At 42.8% G+C, this 17,716-nt stretch overlaps 1 protein-coding gene across 1 annotated transcript; it reads right to left on the bottom strand.

Annotated features, from left to right (window-relative positions):
• Nucleotides 1–9,213: 9,213 nt before the first annotated feature.
• On the bottom strand, nt 9,214–16,951 carry LOC136773008 (homeobox protein Hox-A4-like). The gene is made up of 2 exons (XM_066726320.1): nt 14,810–16,951; nt 9,214–11,733 (listed from the first exon to the last, which is right to left on the bottom strand). The coding sequence occupies exons 1-2, from the start codon at nt 15,702–15,704 to the stop codon at nt 11,078–11,080; spliced, it is 1,551 nt and encodes a 516-aa protein (XP_066582417.1). The 5' UTR covers nt 15,705–16,951; the 3' UTR covers nt 9,214–11,077.
• Nucleotides 16,952–17,716: the final 765 nt, after the last annotated feature.

Raw genomic sequence — 17,716 nt, 5'->3', positions numbered from 1 at the left:
CCCACCCTCTTTGTCCTCCACTCGCATCGAGGCTCCCTTCTCTCTCTCCCTCTTTTTCTCTCTTTCTCTCTTTTACAGCGACTCCCTCGCTATCCAACCTCTTTCAACGTCAGGGGTTGCTACCATTGCAGCCACTACACAGCCTTCACAATCATGCTCGGCTGAAATAAAGTTGGGGTTAGCCCTTCCAACTCAACCCATTCCCATTTCTGGCCCGATCTGCCCTCCTCTGCTCCTGTTTACTACGATTCTACCTCTCATTGTGCTCCAAACTGATGCTTATTGGAAGATTCCCGCTTCGCTGAGTACCAACAATGGACGAGCTGTTGCTCCAACTCGACAAAAACTCAAAATTTATCGAAAAATAACTCTCCATCGATGACTTTGTTCCTTCCGTGAAGGAACAACCGATTGACGAATATTTTGTCAGGATGCAATGACTCTTGGTTTCTTCGCTCGTTTCCTCCCGTTAGCTCCTCCGGAGTGCATCTTGATAGGAGCTGCTAGATTTGTTCAATGTGATTGAATCAATTCACTTTTCCTTCTATTATAATCTTCTTCGAATTTAGTCGTTTATTAAGATAGTTATAGGTACGTCGAATCGTTATATCAATTTTGTGGAAGGACAGAATTTGAATTATGATGAAAAACGAATCGGTTTTTGCGGTTTTTAGAGTAACCTCCATCGACGCTTCTGGCTGGTCGATAAAATGGACGAGCCACTGCAAGGTTTTAGCATCATTCTACTCCCCGCGGAAATCAAGGCCGATGCTGCTGAAATTTCCGGCGTATTGTCGGGTCTGGCCGGTGGGGTAACTTTCGTGGATGTCGAGAACTGGATGGAGCGAGCGTGATGGGACGTACGAGATGGGGTCGTTGACGAGTTCCTGGCGACGCCCAGACGTTGACAATGTTCACCATTTTACCAACTAGACGTATCTTTGTCTTCTTCGGCACCTCTAAGCGTTTTTCTGTTCACTTAAACGTTATTTCTTATAATTAACGATTTCACGAATCATCATTCATCTATTCGTGCAAGCGCGGTAGAGAAACGAGGAGTCTCTTACAAACCAGTTTCCTTTTTTTTTCAGAATTTTTACAAGTTTTTCCAAGCTAGCTTCCTTTAAAATTTAACAGTTAATTAATATTCGGACAAAAGGAAAACCTATTGAATTTCAAAGAAACAGATATGATGGCTCTTGGCCAATGGCGAATCGAGCGTTATCGTTAATTATTATTCGCATCAACTATATTTCTGTCTGGTTTACATGAAATGACCATTAGCATTCTTGTAATTAATTGTTAGAGCATTTCAAACGTGGTAAATGTCGGAAGCAGTGGATGCGCTTTGGAGATTACGTTTGAGGTTGAAGAGTTGAAGCGTATGAACGTTATCAAGACACTCAAGGTGCATCCATTTTTCGCACGTTTTCCACGAGCGAGAATTCTATCCATAGGAATGTCTTCTCAAAGAGCTTGATTGAAATCTATCTTGAATTACCTGTCTAATAATACCTGGTTTTGTTCCTTCTCGAAATTAAAAAGTCTAATTGGTGTCTGACTTTTGCTAGTATACGGCTATTTCGGTTCTCCAGCTCCTTATCGCTATAAAAAGTATTTTCCTCCGGTATTTTCAGCAAGTAATTTGCATGCTCGTCCGCTGTAATGGCTGCTTCGAACAAAAATCAATATTTCGCTGGCGAAGAGACCAGCTTTTTGGGGCGGAAGAGTCGTGTATTGAAAGCTAGACTGTTAAATCGCTGACTAGAAGAATTTTCAATCTCCAATAAATAGACTAGTAATATATGTATACATATATATATGTGTGTTCTGTAGTGGAGTGAAAAAGCCTGGTGTTAATATAGTTTTACTAGGATGACTCCATTTTTGAGAAAATCGATTGAGTCGTTCCAATCGATGAAGAGGGGGAGAGACGTCGAATCGACAACGTGGAATTGCCATTTTTCATCTTGTTATCCAAGTAACGAACAAGCCTTAAACAAGCTTTGATAGATGCCTAAAACAAACCCTTAATTGAATTCACACTTAGTCACTCTGGTTCGCTTACGAAACGTCGAGTCATTCACCACTGATTTTTTTCGACTCTCAATACACCCTAGTTTCGTCCAATTTGTTCCCCAGGCATTCGAAAGGAGAATCTCTGATTTGCAACATTTTACCAGCCTATATGGAAAATTCTCATGGCTATATAAGAGAATGGAAAAACTGTTAAGTGATGAGAATTTGGATTTTCTAACGTTTTTCGAGGTTAGGTTGAAAAGGAGGGTGGATTGGAAAATTTTATGAAAACGATTAGTGGAGAGATTAGGAGGTGATTCGGGGGATGGAAAGTATTGAAATTTTTTTTTTTCGAATATAGTAGGGTAATCTGTTGGGCGGTTATATTGCGATCTTGTGTATGCAGGATTCTATACTATAAGACCTTATCGTAGTCGCGGTTGTACTCGGCAGCCCCGGAGCGAGGCGTTACATTATTCATGTTTAATATCATCAAGTATTTCATCCCCCGACTAAAAGCAGCAGCCACCCCGGTGCTAACGCTAATATCGCTGGAAGGGATGGACTGATGGACAACCAGGCGCGATAACACTTTCGTATGCAGAAAGAAACTTGGCATTGAAATTACCTCAGGAGTCCTTGCACCTGGTTAACCCAGTTAACCCAATCTTCTTTTTTCCTCTTGCTTTTTTCCTTCTATCGTGCGGCCACTTAAAAATATCCGAAATTTTTCATAGAAATATTTAAGAGTATAATATGGCGGGGCTTGGAAAAAATGGGAGAAATTGGAGAAAGCGGGGCGTTTTAAGGTTCAGCCTATGCAGAGCCCGAACAGTTGCTCCGTCCAATCCGGGAGGACGAGACTCGCAGGATGCGGGACCCCGAGAAATAGTTTGGGGCGTTTCCCAGCTATTCTTAATTGTATCCAAGGACCCTCGGCCATGAGCACTCGTGAGAATATCCACGCATTTCTATTCCAAACCTCCCCCCGCATTCTCAGCTCATCCACGTATATCGTCTTCCACGCTTTCCACGAAGTTTCTATCATTAATTTAACATTGTGTCCGCTCAGGTTAACGAAGCTTTGAAGAAACACATTTTTCATCCTTAAAATCCGGATCGATCTCCGTCCCAAAAAAATCCTTGACCTCTGACTCCAAACGGTATATGTAGGAGCTGGTTCATTAAAAATAATTATTGGAAAACAATGGAATTCTTAAGCGTCCTGCAACCCGACTTTCTCGTTATAAACAAATTCTAATCTCATAGCTATAGACCATTCACTGTGACGTCAGACGTTAATCAGGTATGGAAGTTATCGACGGATTCGGGTAAACATTAATCAGCCGGTGGAGTTTCATGAGTGGAAACTTTAGCAGGAATTAACGCAGATTTATTTCATATCTGTTTTTATTGGCCTGTCAAGTTAAATAAAATTAATCAGCTTTTGTTTCTCATTCGGTGAACGTTTATCAGGCTCTCTTGTGTTCGTAGAATTTCTGTAGGATTATCGAAATAGTTTTTTGTTAGGGTGGCGAGAATTGTACGATGATGGTTCTAGGCTTCCTGAAGTGTCCCCTTCGTCGTTGACCAAGCCAAGCATCAGCACCCTTCCAGTAATTAATCCGTTAATCCTGTTGGTCCGTAGGAAATTCCGCGGACAGAAAAGGACTGGAATTCATCCTGCGAGACGAGCGTCACAGGATGAAAAAAGCCTGTCATATATATATATATATATATATATATAGGAAACGTTCGTGGACGGAGTACAATAATAAAAAGCAGAATCAGGATTATCGTTGTTGGTTTGGTCTATTTGTTTAGAGAAATGCACGTTTTGATGCATTTTAGGCCGACTTAGGACAAGTGAGATTAATTAGGAAATGACGCAAAGATACTTAAGTTCAATGAAGCCGGCAGAGATGAAAGGATCATACCGTCGCTACTCATGACGTGCAGGGAATCGCCATTTCAAGGTTCTCTTCAAAGGAGAAGCTTCTTTTTTCGTCCCGTCCGACTCATCTTTTGTCAGTTCTTCCACGCAACTCGCTATACTGTCACTGAAGTCACGTATGACAATTATTCACACTTTTAGCCTAGTCTGAAAAAACCTTTCAATTGATCCCCGAGCAAATAGATCGCTCCCAAAAAAGGATTCTTCGACTCTCATAGAAATTTTCTTCGACTCATCAATTTCGCTTCCTTCCTTTTGTCTTTATTCGGTCGAAGAAAAAAAAGTTGCTCAACTCCATCCCTTTCCATTTCCAATCAACGGAATTCTTGTAAAGGCGGAGAGAAAATAGTATGTTTTCGAGAGAAGGTCGTCGAGTCTGCAGAAATCGAAATCTGGAAGCATAGAAGGTATATATCCTCGTTTCGTTGCTTTAATTTCTAAGAGTTTCTTTTTATTACGGGAGAAGGTCATCAGGTTCGATCACACGCAGTGTTCGGCCAATAGTTTTGCTACCCGAAGGGTAGACTCATTGCTATTCCGCGAGGCCCACTCTCGCGGTCCGCTGTATACAGTCGCAGTCGGGGCTCGGCCAAATTGAAAACAAGATCCATCACGTTTTCAGGGAGCAAAAAGAATTTTAATGAATTATAAGGAGCGGGGATTGGCAGGCGCGATCTGGCCTGAATTAAAAGTCGACCCGGTCGCGGAGGGTTTTCCTCTGCAGTTCCAAACCGAAAAACCCTGCGAAGAATTGACAGAAAAGAATCGCGGAGCGTACAGTGCGAGGGATGGAAAATCAAAAGTAAAATTCTTTTGTGCCAAGAAATTTTCCATCCATAGTAAAACTTTCCACGATCGAAGATCAATCAGTTTTTCAGATCCGCTTTCATTTATCAGGTGTTATTTTCGTTAGGTTTCACTGTGGCTTTTGGGAATTTCACGAGTGTAGGTTGTGATGGGAATCGTTTTGGTAAACTGTACGGTACGAGGGGCTTGATGAGAAGGGGAGGTGGGGGAGGGTTTCCGAAACAGCTCGCCGCTATCTCGACTGATCCGATCAAGATTAATGAACGTGCGGCTTGCCAGGCGAAGCTTTGCACCGCCCAGCCGCTCTTCGCACAGGGGCAGCGACTAGCGACAGGTACGTCGACGGCTACTCGTAATAGTGCACTCCAACCCCCCTCATCCACCTCCACCACCTCCCATTCCTCCCGAACCACCGAGCCAAAGAAGACACCGCCATCGAAACCTTGTAAAAATAACCCTCGTCCTTCAAACAATATACTTTTTCATCATCAGAACTTTTCAATCCATTCCTCCAAAATTAACGAGTCTTGTATAATTTTATAAAAATACCCCCATTCTTACTCTTACATAGTACTTTAGTGGAAATCGCGAAAGCTCCAAAATCGGTTAAGCCTTTGGTTCGAATAGCAATGCGGTGTCGGACGATTGAAAATGAGAAATTAAATTGAGTCCGGATGACCACCCATCGCGATTGCGTCATCAAAATTGCAGGGAAGGCACAGTAACGTTTATATACCTAGGTATATATATATATATATATATATATATATATATATATGTCTATCGAAAGACGAGCGTTTGCAACAATTCGCTAAATTGCCAGCGGCCGATTTTTCGGGTTGTGCGAATCGGCGTGTGGGCGGTCCTAACAGGTCTCGTCAAGAACGATCTAAACAAGCCTGATGTGTATTTTTATCAGACCGATACTCGCTGACAGAGCTGACTCTGGGTGGCTCCATGACACTTTAGAAAAGTTCCTAAAGGTATATAGGAACAGGTCGAACTTTCATTCAAGAAATTTTAACCATTAATTTTATCGGTATCGTGAAATCTCGATAGTAATTATAATATAGTATTCGTAATCGCTATTATTTCAGTGTAATTATTCCGTGGCATCCGGTGTTATCTTATGTAGTGAGACTCAGTAGTGCTACTTGTATTAGGTCAGCCTTTGGTGCAAATTTCGTCGAATCGATTTATATTGGTGGACTCGGTTCTCCTTGAGTGTGTAATAGACTAATACAGTAAAGCTCTTCGTTAGTATTTGACGTGTGTCAACTCGCGCCACCCAGATGTGTCGGCGCGTCCTGAGATAAAAATACACGACTCCCGTGGCCAGATTGTTTTAATGAATCCCACGGGGAACCCGTGTCAACCCCGGACGTCGCCGATCCGCTACCGAACTGCACCGGTAACGATCTCTTTTGTAAATGTTTTCCACTCGAACGGTGTCCTGATTAATTCTCGTCCACCCAATTAATGAAACGAGAACGGTGAAAGTCGTCGAGATATTTTGATGTGTGCTCGGCTAATTTAGCCAGCCAAGACTGCCAATTAAAATAACCCAGAAAGCGTGTACAGGAGCAAAAAGTGGAAGGACGGAAGCTGCAGAAAAATATATATATAAAAATCGAACAAGTATTGACGTATAGTATTTTAATTTCGCAATTAAAAATTGCAAACATTTTTATTAGACATAAATATTAGATTTTGGAAGAAAAAAAAATAGATCGATTGTGATTTTGATGGTAGTGGGTTAGGCCATTAGGTGTAATTGGAAGGTATTAACGAGTCGCGAGTTCATTTATCAGCTTCCGTAATTACAAAGCAACCCCCTCGCGTCACTTTTCACCCCGTGGCAGTGGAGGCTCGGCGCCAGTCTCGCTCCGTCGATCGACTGACATCCCCCAAAGACAGTTTCACGTCTGAAGTACACATTGGCCTGTAACTAAAGATAACGGGACACCCCGTGTCCTCGTAGGGGTGGCTGGAAATTACATTTAAATCCAGCCTCGTCCTTGAAGCCTCCAGACATCTCGCCGAATTCTCCTTTTCAACGCCATTAATCGTCGCTACATTAGTTTATTATCACTACTCCCTAATCGGTCTATCTCAATTCCTCGATCGTTAGTAATTCTCACCGCACGATTGCTAAAAAGTAGAATGAACGGAAAAGCTCTCATCCATTAAAGCCCGTCGACATAGTGCAATGAACTTAACGATGTCAAATAATATTTCGGAGAGTTATAGAGACCGTATGAGACAAGGAGCAAAGTACATTGGATTGTAGAATGTAATTCCAGTGGCCAATTATACTTGGAATTGCTCGGCTGTCATGTTGCATAAGTCAATGTAAGTTCAGGGAAGAAAGTATATAAGATTGAGAGGGAGTAGACAGTTGAAATCAGAATAAGAGGGGGGGGGGGTATTACAAATAATATAATGTGAAAAAGAGAGAAGGCACGATGCATTATTTATAAAAGAAAGAAGAAAGCCAAGGCTATAGAGCTTGTCGAGTATAATAAATAAGGTGAGAGAGAAATAGAGAAATAGGAGAATAGGGAGAGTAGTGTGAAATTGCAGCAAGTGCTCGTGTGCAGTAGGTAGGTAGGTACAGACCACCCATTTCTCGTCCAGCTTCGTGAAGTATGTAGATCGGACGATTGTGAAACGGATATGGATGAAATGACCAGCCAATGCATCATTTGTCTCAGCCACGACGAGTCTGCCGTGTCTTGCGTGGGTGTCTGCTGCGCTGTCTTCAATAAGGTCACTCTGTGCAACTATATGTATATCTATAGAAAAACCTCTGTTCCTTGAAAATTGCATAACTCAATAGCAATAGCATTTCAAGTTTAATTTTTCTTTATAACGAAAGAAATCATGCACTTTAATTAAAAAAAAAAAAAAAAACTTTTCATAAATAGTTTTGCAATGTAACGCAAACAGATAGACGAGGACCCTTAATTACAAGAGGGGTAGATGTAACGGCTATCCAAGCAAGGAAGGAGAACTACAGTGTCTTCCGGCACTAAATACCCTTACTAAATGCTCTCGGATACAACTTGGCGCCTCCTCCCATTGTCTGCAATCAATTATATCCCTTACATTTGTATCGCAACTCCTACCAACTCTCCAATATTAGTGGAATTACCATTATACACTTGACGCAGCAAGATGAACAAGCAGAAATTTTATTTTGAGAATAATTTTAGATAGTGAATTTTTAAAAGATAACAGCTTTTATTTTTGGACGTTATAGTAATAGGTTTTTGAAAATTGGGGAGTTTAGAAAAGTGGAGTAAGAAATGTGAAATGGTTCCGTTATTGTGGATGTTCTGGGTTGATCGCGGCTTATCTTGGCTGCTGTCCGGGCTGGGCAAAGTTGCATGGGCGGAGGCAGCCACGTAGAAGCGGCCCCATTCGCTTTCCGGGCGCCACCCTCTACTATAGTCCGACTCGTTTGCTCACGCACGTGCACGCGCATGCGCTAGCTGCACTTGATTCCACGCATGGGCGCTGTTTCTCTCTGTCCAGCAAAACTTCCAGCATCAACCAATTCCTGCAAAACTTACCCCATTTCCATCCATTTGCCTGATACACCTTCAAAAATTACCAGGTTTCCTCCCACCACAACGCTAAGGTCAATCTTTGCGATTCAACCTCCTTGACCAGCGTCTAGGAACATGCAGAGTTCACCACTTAAAAGGCCTCGAAGCATGAGCGTAGAAAAATGTTTATGCACGTTTATCTTTGTAACTATCAGAGATATCAAAATTTTACATAAGACTCTTTTGCACGCATTTAGTAGGAGGCTTCGAAAAGGTCCTGAGGAAAATTTGAATATCTCTTATAGTTTCGGAGATACGCGTCTTCTAACATCTATGCATATTCTGGAGCGTTTAAAGGGACAGACTCATGCCTTTCCGCTCATGTTTGGGAAATGGATGCAATTTTCAAGAAGCTACCATCAAACAGGTTTGAATGATAAATATTGGAATCGGGATTGCCCAGTATGCTCATAATACAGGATATATTTATTCAGTTTTCGCAAGGTATGTAGCTAAGTGTCTACTAACAAACTCGTTTTATCTTCCCTGATTAGCACTGGTTTGCGTGCCAAATGATTTATCGAGCGGAAATTCGATTAGCATTTGCGAGTGTGGAATGTTTTCACACTTCCAGCTCAGCTGCATTGTTTTTTGCATATACATATACAAAATATGATTAGTATATGTATATCGCTCCTGCACGATTACAACGAACGCAAACCTCTCAAGCCTGCCGAGCCGTGACTGAAGCTACGAGGAAGTTTTTATGAAAAATTGCTCCTGCCTACAATTAGTCGTTAATTAACAAATGGAATTGGGGCATGGATATCCACTCTCTGTGTTATTGTAAATTACGAAACATTTATTTATTCATTTATTTACTTGACGATTGTATTTGATCGATTTTATAATCAATATAAACATAAGTGTTGCTGTGTCTGTGTATAAGATGGGTGTTCATGAATGTATCTAGTATGTGTATGCTTGTGTGTGTGCCCAATTATTACGTCCTCGTCGTACATACTATATACAATTATTAATTAAGGAGTATAATGTCACACTTACAGAACGTCTCGTAACTCGTAAATCTAAAGTTGTTTCATTTATCTCGCATTTTTTACCACTAGAGCTTTAGAATTAACGTGCCTTACATATACACAGTGTAACGCTACTTTGTTTATAATTAGTATTGTTTTGGTATATCGTCACAGCGACTCTCTCTGTTTCACTCTCTTTTTCCTTCCTCCTCTTCGGGAATCCTTGATTTCATCTCGTCTAAAGTACACTGTCTGTTTCTTACGTGTTTTTCCACTTATCTATTGGTCATTCCTTGCGTTCTCTCCATAAAAATAGATCTCGAGTACTATTTACAATCAAACTACGATGAAAATGGGGTTTATGCTGGCTTGTCGCCCGCTCCGATAACTAAACACTTAGCCAAAGCTGTTTCAGATTTAAAAGGATCGATGATTTGTTCATTTTTGCCGGTGAGACGGGGGCATGAAAAATTGCTGCTGGAGATGTTTCTTACGTTTATCCGATCGAAAAATACCGAAACTTTGGTTCTCAGAATTTTTAAATTAACCCTTGGACAAGAGACGAATGAAAGAAAATTCACACCAAGAGTTCGTCCGAAATAATCGTGATTTGAGTAACATTGTTCAGTACACGGAAAAACGGTGTATTGATCGTATATAATAAAATTTATGACTTAATTAACGTTATGATTGTGTCTTGTTGTCTTGGCTTATTCGGCTAAAGTCGTACATTAATGTGATATAATATACGAAACATAAACGCTGTATTTTAATCGTATAGCATTAAGAAACTTTTTTTACACATACATATATATACAGATACCATAATTTTATGTACATATCTTATAAGAAACGCGTTTCCAGCATTTACTCTTGAGCTACGATTGATCGTGGAAATATAATTGAATGATTGGAGCACAGCTTCTTCCGTGTGAATATCAAAGTATGGCACAAATCGGTCAAACTCATTGGGGAACTTTTCAAATCAAATAGAAAGGACAATTTTCGAATGTTAATTCCGAATCATTTTAGCGCGTTATTGACTCACCTAAAAAGCGTAGAAATCAAATTGACGAAGAAGTAGAAGAAGCATTATTCTCTCTCTAACAATTTGACTGCACTAATAATAACTTCTGCCACACACTCGCAATGGAAGAATCGAGGCTCGACTGAGATCCAATTGGACGCGATCAAGCTGTACACACTCGACGAAACCAAAATAATTCTTTAGACCCATTAGCTGTTCATTCCCACAAATAAAATCTTCCAATCGTTCGTTAATTATTCAATAAAAATTCCTCCATTCGCTCAACCGATTCTCAGAATCGGATCTAGAAAATCCCCTGCATCTTCTTTCGATGAAATCCATGATTTTCACTGGCGTTTTCACCACCCTCACAAATAACAATTTTAAAGATTCCTTTCCCTGCAGTGTTGATATATAATCACGATTGTTGGCTCTCCGGGACACACTTCGGGGAATGGAAATCTTGGCGCTCACTGGAGTATTCACGTTGGCCGACCAAGTCAAGCACGCGTCGTGAGAGATCGACACACACACGACTCGGTTTGACATTGGGGAACAAGTTTACCGATGCAATGGAGGAGAAGCTGGTTCGAAACGAGGCTCGATTGGTAGCAATTCAGGCGGGAACGAATTGGCCAAAATGGCATAGATCGAAATGAGTTTGATAGTTGGTGGACAGGTGTTACAGATTGATTAGTCCGTACTCGGACTTACTGGGCGACTGGTTTACGTTGGATGATAGTCCAGCAGGACTGGTTGCCGGTGCCAGAGGGCTGATACTCCCCGATGCCATGTGTCCCATGGATCCTGCGGGCGTGTCCATCATTCCTCCCACGTGATGATGACTCAGCTGCGCCTGAAGGTGGGCCAGCGGATGAGGGTGACCTTGAAAGCTAGGATGAACAACGCCAGGATGCGGAAGACTCGAGTGCACATCGGCCATTTCCATTCCTACGTTCGAATCCAGACTACTCTCCATTCCACTGGACGGCGAGTTGTTGTTGTTCTTCCTCTGGCTGTTGTTGTTCCCCGTCGATTTCGATCTGCTCGCACCCTTGCCGGTCTTAGCTTGAGGTGCTGACTGGCCGTTCGCGTTCTTCCTCCTCACGTTCTTCGTGTTTGGTAGCTTGTTGTCCTTCTTCCACTTCATCCGTCGGTTCTGGAACCAGATCTTGATCTGTCTCTCGGACAAAACCAGCATATGAGCGATCTCGATCCGCCGTCGCCTGGTCAGGTATCGGTTGTAGTGGAACTCTTTCTCCAACTCCAGTATCTGGTGCCTCGTATAAGCCGTGCGTTGACGCTTCGGCTCCATTCCTGGCTGATACGAGCCGTTCGCTGCAACAAACCAATCTCCGTTATTAAATCTTCGACATGCCATTTCTCAAAGCACTACACAATATAAACAACCCAATACCGATCACTCATCCGACTCTCCTCAAACTTTCAAAATACCTCCCTATTTTTGCCTCCTTTATTCTTGTTAGCAAAGCAAAGTCTGAAAATTAATAATCTCGATACGTTGCTTCATCGAGGAATTTTCTACATTTTGTTGCGTCGCGATCGAGACTGAAAGTCTGCGACCACGAAAGGAATGATGAAAAGAAAGAAATGAGTTTTTTATTAGGGGAAGAAGAATGCGAAGACCGAATTGTTTGACTAATTTCTTGCAGACTCATTAAATGCGACACGCAGAATGGTTTGCATCACGCGGATGCTGTGTTTACGTAGTCGAGTCTAGTCGCAAGAAAACTCGTTACACAATTTTCTGCTTATTATGCAGATGGAGACTCGTCCTTTTCACTCAAGCCTGCCATCTTAGCATAGCTTTATCCATTCCATAAGTATATTTTTACACCCAACAATTATATTTTTAATGCTCCATGTGCATCAACATTGATTTCCAGGAATCATCATCGATCGCTCGTTAATATTTTCCAGTCGTTTTTACCAGATATGTGTGTCACACGAGTATTTGTAAGTTGAAGAGTAATGAATGAGCTTGCTACACTTGTAAATTCTTTGTTGCTCGAGGTTCTTTCTGAAAGAATTTTTTTTCTCAATATCGTCCATTCAAAACTGAAAAGTTGTCAGAGTAAAAGAGCAAAAGGGTGGAAGTGTAACGCTCGCTATTTTCTCTCTCTCTTTCTTTCATCGAGAGAAACCTGAAAGAGATAACGGAAACGAATGCTCGTGACGGGATTTAAAACATTACAAAATTATATCGTTACTTGGTACCCGAGGCGTGACTCGGTTTTTAAGATATATCATAATAAGCGCGTTAAGCATCTTATTTAATTAGCGGAAGTGGACATCGCACCAACAAAACGAATATCCAGTCCAACAGAGTAATCATTGAATTAACGCGTGGCTCGAAATTTCTTTTTAAAGTGTGCATTACGTTGCAAAGATCACGTCGACCGTTCTTAAACGATTTATCCAATAAAATATCAGATTTAAAAATTTCTCGAAAGAATACTGCCTAGTTTGTAAAAGCAAAATGTGCAAGTAATTATAAATTCAGCAGACTGCGGCACGAAAGTATAATCAAGCCAGTGCAGTGTTGAATATTGTTGCTCCGATCAGATTGTTCAGCACGCACAGTATGTGCAGCAAGTGGACTAAAAACTCCGGAGAGAGAGAGAGAGAGGGGGGGGGGGGGTACCTGCACTCGCGCGCGCGTTGAAGAAGAACAAAAGAACTGCGGTAACAATCTAGTTTCAAGGACGATCAGTTCTGCGCCGATTAGTGACTTTTTGCAAGGTGCAGCGAGAGTGGTTACACCAGATTATTGAGTTTTAGGGATGACATGGGAGATTTCCAGGGTGTAAATGGTCAATTTCATCGGCGACGTCTAGTCGACTGGACGTTTTGGGTTATATTGGACCTGGGATCGATTCCCTGTGAATTATTAGACGCAGAACGGATACGTATCCTTCTGTCCGGTGAGGAATCGGTTGCTGGTGGTCCAACAGATCGGATAGGAAGCGTGGAGTGAGTTTAGTTTGGAATCTGTGCAGGCACATTCCATTCCAAAGGTGACCGTCGCTCTCTGCCCCGTCTCTGTGACGTCCGGTGACCGGCCTTCGACATCTACGAGGGGAGATTGCGGACTCCGACAGGCCGACGGCATCTCGCATACCTCCAACATCAAACTTGGACAACCAGCGACCACAACTCCCATGATTCAACGCCAGTTTTACCCATTTTACATCAGTCTCCTTTATTTCCCTTAATAATCCGTATATATCAATTTTTCTTCAATTTCAACATTTTCGTTGTGTACTTTCAAGGAAACATTTCTTTCGAGAGACCAATAACGAAAAACCTAATTAGACAAATAATAAAATTTTTTGAGCAGGAACCACTGCCGGAAGTATATAGTCAACTGCATTGTTGAATTTTGAATCGAGGTATACGAAACACCCAAGTTCCCTCTGCGCACCAACCTTATCCGGATTCGATGGAAAGAAAAAAATGCAAGTTGGTATGAACTGCACTTTTCGCCGGTAAACCAGGATAGAAATTTAGAATTGCAAAGGCGCAAAAGTTCTAAAGAATATTACACTGCAGTTTTCTCTATACCATCAGGAGTTCCTTGAATTTTAAAATCGGGCTACCATCGGCTTTTGTCGCAAGACCCACCATTCTGTTTCAGCAAACGCATGCAAAAGTTGAAAGAAAATTTCTCGAAAAATCAAGTCCAACGATAGAATCAAATTTTCACGAGCGAGGTAGTAAGAAGCATGGGCTGAGAAATCCTCAAAGCTTTATTTCTTAGATGTATTAGGAAAAGAAATAAAAAAAGGAACATTTGCACCTGATGTATTTTCGATTCCACCTTGCACTCGCAATCAATATTATGCTTCCCCCTCGGTAAAGTCGGCATGTCGAATGGGCAAATTTGTTGGTCGGCGCCTTTAATTTCGGAGTTTTAAGAGCGTCACCATTTGTCGCAGTGACATCTCGTAGGACTTGAGAAATGGCGGCACATTAGCCGTGGCCGAATCCGTAAAGGTGCTGCGATAAATATCGGCCCATAATTCTTCCAACTCTACTAAAAGCCACCCATCGCGACACCTCGCATGAAATTCAGTCTCACAATGGCGTCCCATGAACATTACCAAGAATGGAGCACATTTATATATATACATATAGACACATTCCTGTCAATTGGAAAAGCTCGAAAGGTTCGACGTTTCCAAATATTGACTCCAGGGAGTCTGAGAACTAACGAGGAACGATTGGTTCCAAATGTTCCTGGAGTTTAAATCGAATGAGATATATGAGAGGCTCGAATCGACCATGCAAGTTTACCGTCGGCCAAAGGAGCTGAGAGCTGGCGAGGCCTGATGGATCGATATATGGGAGCGTTATATAGGAGTGGATAAACAGTGTCTAATCCGGAACTTACCAACACCAGCAACGTGTATCTTTTTCATCCAAGCATAAACAACTCGACCACCATTTTCGTCATCCTCCTCGTCATCCTCCATCATCCCTGGAGAACCATCCATCGCGTCATCCTCCATATCGTCCTGGTCGGACGCGTCCTCCGGGTGATGTTGCTGCTGATGTTGCTGATTGTTCTGAACGTGTTGCTGCTGCGTTGCTTGAGACGTTGCTTGTTGCTGGACATCGGGCGAATTATCCCGGTGCAAGGATCCGGACCCAGCCGGACTGCAAACGTTGCTCTCGTGGGATTGTTGCTGCGGTGGTTGCTGATGCGGATGCAGGGATTCTTGTTGCTGAACATGATTTACCGGTAAAATACTAGGGGACAACGCTGTGGATCCGTGGACCGTTGACGCTGTCGCTGGTGGTTGGGGCTGTTGCTGATTTTGCATCGAGGTTGCGCAGGTCAATGGCGGTTGCTGGGCTTCCGGCGGCATCGCCAGTGCACCAACCGCATGATGATGGGGATGCAAACTTGGATGATGGACCGCGTGAACTTGGTGATGAGGATGATGTGGACTATAATATCCAGCGTATCCTGCGTAACTACCGTTCAGCTGGACCGCCGACGACGCTCCGTAAGGAGTCGACGCTGCTTGGTGATGATGCTGATGGTATCCGTATTGCAGCTGATGACCCTGTGGATGATTCAGATGATGCCCTCCGCCACCGTTGGCGAAGAACTCTGCTCCCGTCGATGGAATGTAATTACTCTGGCTGTACTCCTCGCTCGGAGGGAATTTCGGATCTACCATGACGGAAGTAGCCGCCAAATGATGACTTCCTGTCGGTTGCTGGTGCTGGTGATGATGGTACCCTCCGCCGGCGGACGGATTCATCAGAAAAGAGCTCATCTTCGCGCTATCCTATCGGACAAAACCAGGAAACACTCGACGAATCCTCGACTATCCTGGATTGATCATGCACGACGTTATAAACTATCGTTGCTTGGTCTGGATAACAAATTCATCTTGAATAACGTTCTATTTGCTAAACTAGACCAATCGTTCGTAGCCTATAACAGCGCTTTATCCGTATCACTCTACGTTATCCTGCAGTTTTGCACCCAGCGTTGAAAATCTTTCATGATCCAATGTGTTCTCCGTCGGTAAACTTTTTTTCACGAATCCCCAACTGTGGTAAATTCCTGGCACACATAGTCACAAATCGCGCACGCAAAACACTGCATCGCGGTTCATGATTTTCCCCCTCTCCTGGGAGGACGATTTTTCCTGGGAAGAGAAAGGAGAGAGGAGAGAAAGAAAGACGGAGAGGGGAAAAGAAAATAGCTAGGGAGAACAGAGCAAGCGTGAGAGGGAGAGAGAGAGAGGGGGGGGGAGTGAGATAGATAGAGAAAGAGTTTGAGAGGAGAAGGGGAGAGAAAAAGGGGGTGAGAGAAAGAGAGAAATTTTCAGAGAGCGTGGATAGACAGCTGCTTATCCTCTCCTTTCTTTCCACACTTTTGCGATCTTCGTCGAAGCAGCTTCGTGCTTTCCCGCCCACCGTACCCAATTACCATACCACGTGACCACGAACCGACCAATCAGAGCTACTCCGTGTCCGCGACCATGATGGATAGCCGGCACACATGCAACACGTGAGTGGCGCCGCAAAACCACTGCGGCAGGTGCATCAACTGTTTCAGAGTCCACCTCCAAACATTCACCAGTTCTACCGCGAGAAATTCTTTCGAACCAACGGCTTTTTTTTACGTAAAACTCGGATTTTTAATCGGCAAGTGCCTTTCGCGCACGGAAAATTGTGAAATTAATCCATATAGCACTTTTCAGGTGAGTCTCGTAGGTTAGGTCGGATCGATGGAGGCCGGAAAGGTCACCGCAGGGTTGGACACTTCACTTTCTGGTCGCCGTAGTACTGATAGGCACTGGCGGCTACGTTCGGTGACTCGAAATGATCGCACGAGAGAAATAGGAAAGTGAGCTCGCCGTGGCTCGGCAGAAACTCGTCTGGCAAGTCTGGCTGGCTTGGTACTCCCTCCAACTCCCTCCAGGCTGACAGTCGATGCCCCCTCCAAACGGAGCCGCCAGCCCCCACCACGAAGAGAGACCAACCCCTGCCACGGAAATCGTAGATCTTGTGCCCTTATGGGCACACTCGAGGGCTTCTAGCCGGAGAGTCACTCCTACGGATCTCCTTATCCCGCCTCCGTGTCCAAATCCATCTTTACCCTTACCAAAGATACCCGAGATCCACGCGGCTTATGCGCTTCTGATTTTATTGCCGGACATCATTACCGACATTACTCCGAGGTTGCCGAACCGTTATTGGCCCCATTTCTGTCATTCAGGAATACCACGACTACCCGGTGCATGATTATTCCTCAAATTTTTACTCCTTCGTAGATTAAGTCGGCCATTTTGGATCTTTTCCCTCATATGCGTCCCACACATGCGAATATACCTAGAGAATGGAGAACAATAAAAAAGCCTAATTCTGGATGAACTTTCAACGATTGTCGCTAGTAAAATAAGTTAATTGTTTTAATTCCACGGATATTATTTATTAAAGCTTGCATCGAATGACTGGCATGTTTTATTTGATATGCAAAATTGTCTTCTGGCGGTAAATTTATATCCTTTTAGCGAATAGTGTGGACAATGTTTGCCTATGCAGCACCAAGTGACTTATATACATTTATTCGATGTCTTTTAGTCAATTAGATGACTAACTAATAGATGTCTACAAGACAACTTTTAGTCAAGTGTAATATATGGGTATTCTCTTTTCATTTTTCTTCCCTTACAAACTGCAGCTGCTATTTTTTAACTTTAAATCGCGTTTTGTCGTGATTTCGTTTAAACCACTAGGATTTTGTCATAGAAAGTGGCTTAGATGTTTGAATTGT

Source organism: Prorops nasuta, unplaced genomic scaffold (assembly GCF_024137725.1).
Source record: "Prorops nasuta isolate Cenicafe-Biocafe unplaced genomic scaffold, Cenicafe_Pnas_1.2 PNAS00004, whole genome shotgun sequence".
NCBI lineage: Eukaryota > Metazoa > Arthropoda > Insecta > Hymenoptera > Bethylidae > Prorops > Prorops nasuta.
The sequence above is the reverse complement of the archived record's forward strand: the minus strand, read 5'-3'. Positions and strand labels throughout refer to the sequence as shown.

Coding starts and splice junctions, on each gene's coding strand:
- LOC136773008 (XM_066726320.1), bottom strand. CDS start 15,704: ATGAGCTCTTTTCTGATGAATCCGTCCGCCGGCGGAGGGTACCATCAT. Junction 11,734..14,809: donor GATACACGTTGCTGGTGTTG/GTAAGTTCCGGA, acceptor GGTTTGTTGCAG/CGAACGGCTCGTATCAGCCA.